The sequence below is a fragment of the Ochotona princeps genome, chromosome 22 (genome assembly GCF_030435755.1).
Source record: "Ochotona princeps isolate mOchPri1 chromosome 22, mOchPri1.hap1, whole genome shotgun sequence".
NCBI lineage: Eukaryota > Metazoa > Chordata > Mammalia > Lagomorpha > Ochotonidae > Ochotona > Ochotona princeps.
The window spans coordinates 8302710-8313380 of NC_080853.1; the positions used below are offsets into that span (position 1 = coordinate 8302710).

The 10671-nt window shown below is 49.6% G+C and overlaps 1 protein-coding gene across 1 annotated transcript in view; it reads right to left on the bottom strand.

Moving 5' to 3' along the window:
- ARFGEF2 (ADP ribosylation factor guanine nucleotide exchange factor 2) overlaps nucleotides 1-10360 on the bottom strand; it is a 93915-nt gene extending 83555 nt beyond the window's left edge. The window contains exon 1 of the mRNA XM_058679333.1: nucleotides 10056-10360. Coding sequence (XP_058535316.1) covers nucleotides 10056-10176 — 121 coding nt within the window. The 5' untranslated portion in view covers nucleotides 10177-10360. The remainder of the gene's footprint in view (nucleotides 1-10055) is intronic.
- Between the last annotated feature and the right edge of the window lie 311 nt (nucleotides 10361-10671).

Consider the following 10671-nt stretch of genomic DNA (forward strand, 5'->3'; position numbering starts at 1 on the left):
TTACAGAGAAAACGAGACACATACACAGAGCAGGAGACAGACAGAATCTTGTACCCACTGATTCATTCCCCAAATGGCCACAACAGGACTGGTCAGACCGAAGCCAGGAGCTAGAAACTTCTGAGTCTCCACATGTGTGGAAGGAGCCCGAGTACTTGGGCAATCTTCTATTGCTTTCCCAGGAATATCAGCAGGCAGTTGGATCAGAAATCGAGTAGCCAGGAGTTGAACTGGTGCCCATATGGGATGTTGGTGCTGTAGGCGGTGGCTTAATCCACTGCACCACAAAGGTGGCACCCTATTTATTTTTCTAATCTTTTTTCAGAGTATCCAGCAATTTCTTAGTTGTCTGCCTTCCTCTGTGAATTCTGTGCTGAGTTCCAAGGCTCTGGGAAGGCTCAGCTCCGATCAGGAGACAATCAATAGTAGCTGAGTGGATGAACATTCTGCCCTTTGTCTTCCCTGCATTCTCTGGCTTCTCCCTCAAGGCACTAACACAAGTTCAAACTTAAAGCACAATGCAAAACTTGCACAAGACGCAAGTGCCTTCTCCTCTTTGCAGCACAGCCAAAAAACCAGGGAAGCCTCCCCATTTGAGGGAGGTCTGGTTTCTTTTATCCGCTCCCAGCCGGCCCAGTCTGGCATTTGCCAGCTACAGCACGTCACCTCAGCTGCTCAGACAAAGGCCACCAATGACCCACTGTGTCTCAATCTGATGGGCCTTTTTCCAGTCTTGCTCTGCCATGCGCTTCCCCTCACCCCTCCTGGAGATGTTCTCTACTCTGGCTTCCTCCTCAGCTTGCTTCGTGCCTGGCTCAGCCGTTTCCCTTGCAGACTTACTCTCCTCTGGCCAGCCAGGGAGGGTGGCAGCCCCAGGCCTGGACCCTGCCTCTCCTTCTCTGTAGTCTGTGTTCCCACAGAAACCCTCAGGGCCCCCTTCTATTGCCAGCTTCTGCTTCTCTTGGGACTGTTGGGCTTATCAATGCAGCCACTGCTGAGTTCATGGGTCCTTCGGGTGCTGAAAGACAAATCCAAGTTCCAGTTCAGATTATTTGGTCTTCTCCCACAGGCCCATCCAGAGGGAAGAAATCTAAGTCTGGGGCCAGCCTTGCAGTACAGCAGGTAAAACCACCGCCTGCAACACCAACACCCTATATGGCTGCCGGTTCATGACCTGGCTGCTCGACTTCTAATCTAGTTCCCTGCTAATGGGATGGGAAAAGCAATCCAAGATAGTCCAAGTACTTGGAGCCCCTGCAGCCCACATGGAAGACCTGGAAGAAGTCCCTGGCTCCTGGCTTTAGCCATTCCAGTCACCTGGGGACGGAAGACCTCGACGATCCGCTTTCCCATGCTCCTAACCCATCACCAGGTTCTCAGCTTTACCTCCCAACCAGCTGGGCATTTTTGCTTTTGACTCTGTTCCTACTGTCACCACTTCTAGCCCAGAATTCTTTCCTGCATGACAGTAACTATCTCTTCCAGGCATTCCCCTTGGTCTTCCTCTGAAATACTCTGAACATGGCAGCCTAAAGCGTTTCCAAAACAAAAAGCTGGTCAATCTATTAACTTTTCCCCTCCAGTATCACACCTACTGCTTTTAAACTTAAAAAAAAAAAAAAAATCAAACTTTCCAGGCCTGGCACGGTGGCTCAGGGGCTGAATTCTCGCTTTGCACATATCAGGATCCGACATGAGCACCAGGTCATGTCCCGGCAGCCCTGCTTCCCATCCAGCTCCCTGCTTGTGGCCTGGGAGGGCAGCAGAGGACGGCCCAAAGCCTTGGGACCCTGCACCTATGTGAGACCTGGAAGAAGCTCCTGGCTCTGGCTTCAGATCAGCTCAGCTCCAGCCGTTGCAAAAATTTGGGGAGTGAACCAGTGGATGGAAGATCTTTCTGTAAATCTGCCTTTCCAATAAAAATAAATAAATCTTTTTTAAAAAATTCAAACTTTCCATTATAACTTCCAAGATCCTGCACGTCAGGGGACTTTGGATCCTCCCATTTACCATGATTCAAGCATACAGTGGCCTCTTTCAGTTTTCTTCCAAGTGGTGCTGCTCTCTGCCACAGGGCCCTTGCTTAGGTGGCTCCCTCCACCACATACCCCTACCTACTCAGTTCTTCAGATGTGAAGATTCCCATGCAGACGGAGGAGATGGCATTGTGGCACCCCGTGTGAAGACAGCATGTGCGATACAGCATGCTGGTATGTGTTCCAGCTATTCTACTTCCAATCCAGCTCCCTGCTAATGTGGCTGGGAAGGAAACAGGTGATGGCCCAAAAGCCTGGGCCCTGCCACCCATGTCGGAGATGTCAATCCAATTTCCAGCTTCTGGCTTCAGCAGGGCCCAGCCCTGGCTGTTGGAGCATTTGGGGAGTGAACCAGCAGATGAGAGATCTCTCTCTCTCTCTCTTTGTCTCTCTCTCTCTCTCTCTCTCTCTCTCTCTCACACACACACACACACACACACACACACACACTTTCCCCCCAGGGAAGCCTGCCTTCACTCCCTCACAGGGACAGATGTCCCTCCATTAGGACCACCCAGGTGGTTACTCTGACCCAGAGAGAACTGTCTCCCCTGTGAACTCTGCTTCCCTTAGCACCTGGACACGGGGGTGATGCCCAAACAAACACCTCCCCACGGGGTCAGCCCACACGGAACAGCAAACACTCGCTGACCACTCCCCAGGAGCCACCAAGGGAAATTTCCCCTTCCAGCACATGAAGGCTCTTCTCCCACAGAAACCTGCCAAAACGATCAAAACCTCAAGCTCAAAGACTTACTGTCAGCCAGGACAGTAAAGCCATACACGCTTCCTACAGGAAGACTCCCGGAATGAATCAGCAAATGTGAAACTGTTCTCTCAGTTAGCCAAGCTGGAAAGAAAGTCAGGGATTTTTCTGGCAGCCCCACCCTGGGCCTGGTGAAAACGGTGAGAACTAAACACAGCAGTGAGCTATTTTTTTTACAGGAGACTCCATGTTCCTGATGATTAAGGACATATTTTTGCAAGCTTACGCCTCTCCTCCAAGAATGGGCTCCCTGTTGTCCCTTGTGCTGCTTCCAGAGGCGCCCAGCACAGCTCAGGGCTTTAAGCTCCTCCATCCGACTGCTGCCTTCACCCAAGGAAACAGCACAGGCCTGCCAGGCTGCCCAGGGGCCAGTCCTGGGCCAGGGGCAGCGAAGGGCACCATTCGGTCCCTTCTGCAAACACGGTGACTCCAGGTTACCCAGGAGGTGCCAGTTCTTCACGGTGCTGGCTCACTGAACCTTTACCACGAGCCTGTGTCGTGGGGGTGAGAGCCACTACCACCGCAAGAGACTGAAACGCAAAGATGAGGAATTACCAGCCCAGGATCACAAGATGTTCAAGAAACAAAATTTCAACAGCTATCAACAAATTTCCCACCTTCTTTTTAAATCATCAAAAAAAAAAAAAAAAAGGATTGATTGATTGATGTGAAAGGCAGTTACAGAGAGAGAGAAAAACTGAGTAACTCTTTCATCTAGCAGTTCACTTTCCAAATGGCCATGTCAGGTCTGCGCAAGGCCGAAGCCAAGAGACAGGAGCTGCATCCTGGTTTCCCCATGGGCCCGAGCACGGGACTATCTTCCTCAGCATTCCCAGGGGTCTGAACAGAAAGTCAGACCAGAAGCTTGGCAGCTGGGATTCAAACTACTCAAGAAATGGGCACGGGAAATGGGCAAACACTTCACAAAGGAACAAACCCAAATGGCAAATAAACATATGAAAAAATGCTCAAGTTCCCTGGCAATAAGGGAAATCCAAATTAAAACATCAATGAGGTACCACCTAACACCAGTAAGACTGGCCCACATGAATAAAAGCACCAACAACACTTGTTGGCGAGGTTGCGGGGAAAAGGGATCCCTACTCCACTGCTGGTGGGGCTGCAGGCTGGTACAGCCTCTATGGAAATCAGTATGGAGAATATTCAAACAACTCAAATTCAACATACCGTATGATCCAGCAATAGCACTCCTAGGAATATATCCAGAACAATTGTTTTATGAGAAACCAACATGCACTCCAATGCTCATAGCAGCACAATCAGTAATTGCAAAAACATGGAAGCAACCAAAATGCCCATCAACAGAGGATTGGATAAGAAAGCTATGGTTCATCTACTCCATGGAATACTACTCAGCTATTAAAAAAAACAAAATGCAGTTCTTTGTGGCCAAATGGGCCAAACTGGAAACCATAATGCTAAGGGAAATGAGCCAATCCCAAAAGGTTAAATACCACATGTTTGCCTTAATTTAAGATGATATGATGTTATGTATAACATGTTATGTTTTGAATGTTATATGTTGTGTATAAACTAAAATTGAAGTATAGGTGAGGTGGTCACAGAAGGTGGCTGGGAACTCGCATTTATCTTTAACATATTGGTTACTCATTACTATGTCAATTAATTCCATAATGATGTAAATTTTTGCTGATGGTATGTTGGAGCTTTCAATTGACTGGGATGATACTCTGCTGGCTCTGTCTTCAGACCAGAGAGGGTATACCTAAGAAGCCGTTGAACTTGACTGGACAATAAGATGCTGGACTCTATGTTTGGTATACGCTTGCAATGGGGGAATCTCAACTGAACTTGAGCTGTGGTTATGCAACAAGGTGGAGGAATCCACCATGGTGGGAGGGTTTGGGGAGGGGTGGGGAGAACCCAAGTATCTATGTAACTGTGTCACATAATACAATGTAATTAATGAAGTTAAATAATAAATAATTAAAAAAAAAAAACTAGGCTCATACAGGATGCCAGCCCCGATAAGCACTTTCCAGTAATTGATAACCTTCAGACGCTGTTCCTAGAACGCTGACCTTCCTGAAGAATCACCTTGAACTTTTTCAACAGTCTTCAAAACTATCGTGATGTGCAGCACTTGTAAACAAAATGGCCAAAACACAGCTTTCTAAAATTAAAAGCTTTATTCCATATGCCAATTGAAAGTCTTGTTCTGCTATATCAATTTAGATATTTTCTTTACTTTCCAAATTTTATATGTAAGTTTCTTCATAATAATAAGACTAGTGTCTTTGAATATATCAACATTAGAACAAGAACAATATCATATGTCAAAAAGCAATTTGCCATATGTCACCTGGACGTGTCAATGTCGGAATGTTTTACGAAGCTTAATGTACAACCAAGATTTATGAATGTATTCGCTTCACTGGCTCCCCTCCCAATGACAGGTAAACAAGTTAAAGTGGTTTCTTAGACAAAGAAGCAACAGGCAAGCCTCCTTCCTCCGCAGATGTGCACCCGACTCCTCTCCATGATGCGGCCAACTGGGGACAGCCTCGTCTGCGCTTCAGTCTACCTGTCCACGCTCCCGCCCTTGTTTCAGCCCACTTGGCCTCACTTCACCTGCCTCATGCCACCCAACGTGTTCGAGCCAAGGTCACCAATGTCTTAAGACCCCATGAACGTAAGAGCTGGAGCTGGGTTTGCAGATCTGCACGTCGTGTTGCCGCTGGCTCCCCAACAGGCTGGGCGGCTGTGGGGGAGCTGCTCTCAGAGCCTCGGCTTCGCGCTGCCGGCTGTCCCCTAACAGACACCACTCGAGAACTCTGAGCGGAGTCACTGCAGCGGAGGGGACGGCACAAATTAGCAAAATTGAACTCAAATACGGCTTCACGCCCCAGCAGCTCTTCATCATCTTGTCTTCCTTCTCGGTCTCTAAATTGAAGTACTCTGAGGACACACCCAACATAAGGCTGCGGAAGACAGCAGGCTCTTTGCCTCTGGAGGCTTCTGAACACATCTCCTGACTCAGGGGAAAGGCGGGCTTCTAACAAAGCGGCACACGGTGCAGCGATCAGGTGTAAGACCTTTTGCGTGGAGAAGCAAGCGAGCACAGCGGTACCCATGAGGCTACTGGACTGATGCAGCCCCACTGCCCGAGCTCACACGCTGGGGCCATCAGATGCCTGGCTCAGGCGCCCAGGCCCTCAGGCTTCACTTCTCTCGTCCTCTGTGGGGACACTAACATCAAGAACTACACTAAGGCATCGCCAGGCACTTGGACCTGCGTGGTACATGGCAGGTACCACACAACACAGGATTTTAAATGTCACTCAGTGGCATGTGAGAAACTTACATGTTTCCTGTTCTTGGACTTCCTTGAAAATGACAGCTAGCAATGAAAGTATACTTACAATTTTGTGCACATTAAGTAAGATGAAAAGACAAATTTCTGCATATTCAATTTAAAAGCATTTAGATTATCTCGTCAAGTCTCCAAACCAAAGTATAATTTAAAGCTATATTATAGTTTGAGGAGATGGGTCTTGAAACAATTACAAAAGGCAGATTTGGGTGCTGGTGTTGTGGCATTACCAGCTGAGCCGCCACCTGGAATGCCAGAATCCTAAATTGGTGATGGCTTGAGTTCCGGCAGCTCTGCTTCAATCAAGATCCCTGCTGATCCGCCTGGGAAAGTCCACAGGCCCCTGCACTCATGTGGAGTCCAGGATGAAGCACCTGGCTGGTGCCTGGTTCAGTCCCAGCCCTTGTGGCCACCTGGGAAATGAACCAGCAGATGGAAGGTCTCTCCCTTTGTATCTCCCTCTCTCTATAACTGCTTTCAAATAAATAAACCTTTTAAAACAGAGGAGGGGTTGATAATGTAATCACAGGGCTAAGCAGGAAGGTACAGTCACTACAAGTTCTCCTTGCATGCTCCAAGATTCCCATATGGGTGCTGGTTTGTGTTCCAGCAGCTCTACTTTCCATCCAGCTCCCTGCTTGTGGCCTGGGAAAGCAGTCGAGGACGGCCCAATGCCTTGGGACCCTGCACCCACGTGGGAGACTCAGAAGCTCCTGGCTTCGGATCAGCTCAGCTCCAGCCACTGTGGCCACTTGGGGAGTGAGTAGTGAATGGAAGATCTTTCTCTTTGTGTCTCCTTCTCTCTATAACTCTGACTTTCCAATAAAAAGAAAAGAGAGAGAGAAAGAATGTAATCATAGTCCCCTACAGTGGGCTGAAGGATTGAAAATTATTAATAATAGTATAGCTTCAATAACACTAGTATAGTTTTATAACATATAATGAAGTTATAACACTACTAGTATAGCTTCATTAACAAGTTAAAGAGCAGTGCTGTTCTTGGAGCAATAAACACTCTCATGGGCACTCTCCGCAAGGAGGGCAGAATGACACCATCCTGTAGTTGGGCAATCCTTACCTACACTTCGAGATCACCCAAACCTGTTCCATTCTGATCATCACTGCCTTTACGGGAGACAACCTCTGTCTTCACCTAGCCAAGTTAACACTCTAATAAAGTCTTTCAGTTATGTAGTTACAGTCGTGTTTATTGCTCCTACAAACCAAACACAACAATGTCATTCCAGAAAGATAAAAAATATCAAATCAGATCATTTGGTTGTTGCAGAGTAAAAAAATGTATCTATACCTATATATCTATATTCAGCTGTTTACTGAGCACCTGCCATATACTGAGTTCATGGAAATGTCGACTAAATCTTTATAATAACCTGAACAGGAATATGTAAGATTAAGTAACTGCCCAGGGTCACAAAGATAGCAAGAGGGAGACGGAGGACTTGGACACTGGAAGCCTTAAGTACCAGAGGTCACATTCCTATCTTGTAAGAGCCAGGAGGATCCAGCACAGCCCGGCAGCCCTGGCCCCCTCCCCAGCCTGCTGCAACCAGCGGAATCCTATCACGGGCGCTGCTCCTTCTAAGAGCGCTCCAGTGGACAAGCGTGGCAACTCTGAGCAGCCATTTATGGCTTCTCTTATCAGAATGAATGGGTAACCCACACTGAGCAGTCTCCAAGATACTTTTGCAACACATTGCAACACTTCATGTATACTGATTCCTTAAAATTCTCTTCTTCAACTGGACTCCTGGACATAACCTGGCCCTGGAAATAACAAAATATCAACGGGTACTTAACTGTTTCCTTGGTGTGCAAGAAAAGCCATCATCTCTGTTAAACAGCGACAACATCCAACGACTTCTTAATGACGACAGCCACTTGGACAGGGTCCCTTGTGGCATTCCCTGTCATACCACTGGAGTGGTGAGTCATAACGATGAGAATGGGGCTGGCACCTCCCGAATGAGCTGTAGAGTCTGTTGTCAAGTTACTTCCTATACGGGCCATTTCTTTAAACACTTAAAACGTGAATCCCACAGTGCGTTAGACAAATCTTAACTACACAAAGAGATGACGCAAAAATATTCTCTAATAAGCTCTTGATGTTACGGCTCCTCACAACCGCCACGCCAATTTTCTAAGAGGGTTCTAACAATACCAAGATACTTCATAGTGGTTACAGAAAATGAAATTCAGTTTATTTGTTAAAAAATTTTTTCAAAGTCATGCATAATCGATATTTCCCACTAATTTTCATAATAGGCATTCCCCACTAATTATTTGAAGAATACTCCTATAATCTGGTGAAATATGTTCTCTCCAGGAGATTGCTGAAGGGCAAACAACTACTCGAAAGCTCCCACAACAGGCCTTGAAGTGACACCGAGCGCACAGAATCCAGGCAGATCTGAGCGTGGAGTTACAATCAGTAGACTTTGGCGTCACCAACAACAAACTGTTTTGCCATGAAAACAACACTCTACAGTCGGCCTCAGTTCTCTGTCTAGAAAAGCTTTAAAAACCTAAATCGCAGGAAAAGCCTTCCACTAATCCTGAATTTCACCGAACTAGCACTTTGCAGATTATCTAGGCAACAACCACGTTCCTATCATTGAGTTCTTGACCCTCTACGGAGCCTCCGGCCCTTTGACCAACGTGATGACAGCCAGTGCGAAGGGCACAGGCGGATTCCTGGATCCGGACACAGAGGAACCTTGCACCAAACGGAGCCTCCCACTCCCTTGGCCCTTTCCCCAAGTCCAAACCCAAAGCCCTGGGGTGGGATGAACTTAGAGATAGCTTTGGTCTGACACACTGATCCTCTCCGCCCAGAAACTTTGCACGCTGGATACCTCCTCCCTCCTTGGAGAGGAATTCTTTCCGGAGCACCCCTAACTACAGCAGCGGGTCCTTGCGGCCTCTCCATCAGCCCCTGCCCTTCGAGCTTTCACCGTGGGGTTTGTCAGGGCTCACAAAACGCCTCACCTCATTTCTTATTGACCTATTCTGTCTCTTCTGGTAAGAGTTTACACTCGACAGGGGCTACGACCTCGTCTGTCTGATTTGTGCCTGAGACGAGGTGGCCATTTGATAAATATTTGTTGAGTGATTAAAACGGAAAGATTGGACACTGCTGTTAGCATTAACTACCAAGCTTGTAACGAACTATAAGCTAGACTCCTCTTCCTCTTTCTGAAATCCGCGGGCCCAGGCAACCAGCAAATATGCAATGGGCGCCTTACTATGTGCCAGGCACTGCTGCAGTCAAAAGCGATACGGTGGCGGAGGAGTGGACGCCTCTTTCTGCTCCACAGACCCCCCACATTTTAGTGGACAGCCCAGAATGAGCAGGTGCCTCGCCCACCACAAGGCATTACCATGTCTGGGACATAAGGCTCACCCTCGCAGGGAACAGCTATGGGAACACTCCCCCACCCCCACCCCCACGAAAAGAACATTCTCCAGTCAGACACCCCTAAAGCGAGCCTCAGGGGTTTCCCTACATACCAGGCCAGCAGCTCTTTCCACCTGCTCTGCTCACCTGGGGAAAACCCAACCAGCCAGAGCCCAGGTAATGTGGACACTCGGGGCTAGGGCCATGGAGGGCTTGGAGGTAGGTGAGGGGAGGAACCAGGAAACGGGCGAGCAGTCGTGGCAGGAGCCTTGAGCAGGGAGGCCAAACAGGCTCGGCTGTCACCAACTTGCCAGGTGACCTTGGGCCAGTCTGGAGCAGCCCGACATCAGTTCCCCTGGGGGGATAATCCCCAGCAGGCCGGGAAGGTGGGATTCGGGGTCAGGGGGAGCGAAGGCCGGGAGGCCGGGAGGCCGGGGAGGGTAACGGCCGCGTAGGGAGGCCGGAGCGGGGCGGCTCACCCACCGAGCGCCACCTGGCAGGCCCTGCGCAGCTGCGAGTGCTGGGGCCGCTTCACCTCCTTGTCGGCTAGGATCTTCTCCAGGGCCCGGGACACGAACATGCTCTTGGTCTGGCTCTCCTGCATGGCCCCGGCCCAGCGGGGGCTGGCAGCCCCGCGGGCGCGCGACACAAGCGAGTGGACGGACGAGCGAGGCGAGGGTCCCCGCGTCCCTGCCGGCACCGGCCGAGTCCGTGCGCGCCGCCCCGTCAGGAAGCGACGCCGCGGCTCCACGGCGCCGCCATGTTGGAGCGCGTCACGTGACCACGTGACTGGCAGGGCCGCTACGGCCGCCGCACGTCCGTGGACCCCGTGACCTCCCCGAGGGGCGGGGCCAGGTGGACGCGCGGGTTGGGGCGAGGGTGGAGGTGACAGCTGAGGAGGTGAGGGAGAGAGGCTAGGAGGAAACTGAGCAGAGAGGTGATGGGGTGAGAGTTGAGGAGCAGTGGGAGCAGGCTAGCAAGAGGAGGAGGAGAGATCAAATCGAAGGAGAGATTGGGAAGGAATGACAGAGGCGAGGAAGAAGGGGGTGTAGGGAAAATGAGGACGCAAGGGGCTTCAACGAGGAGCGTCCGGCCGTGT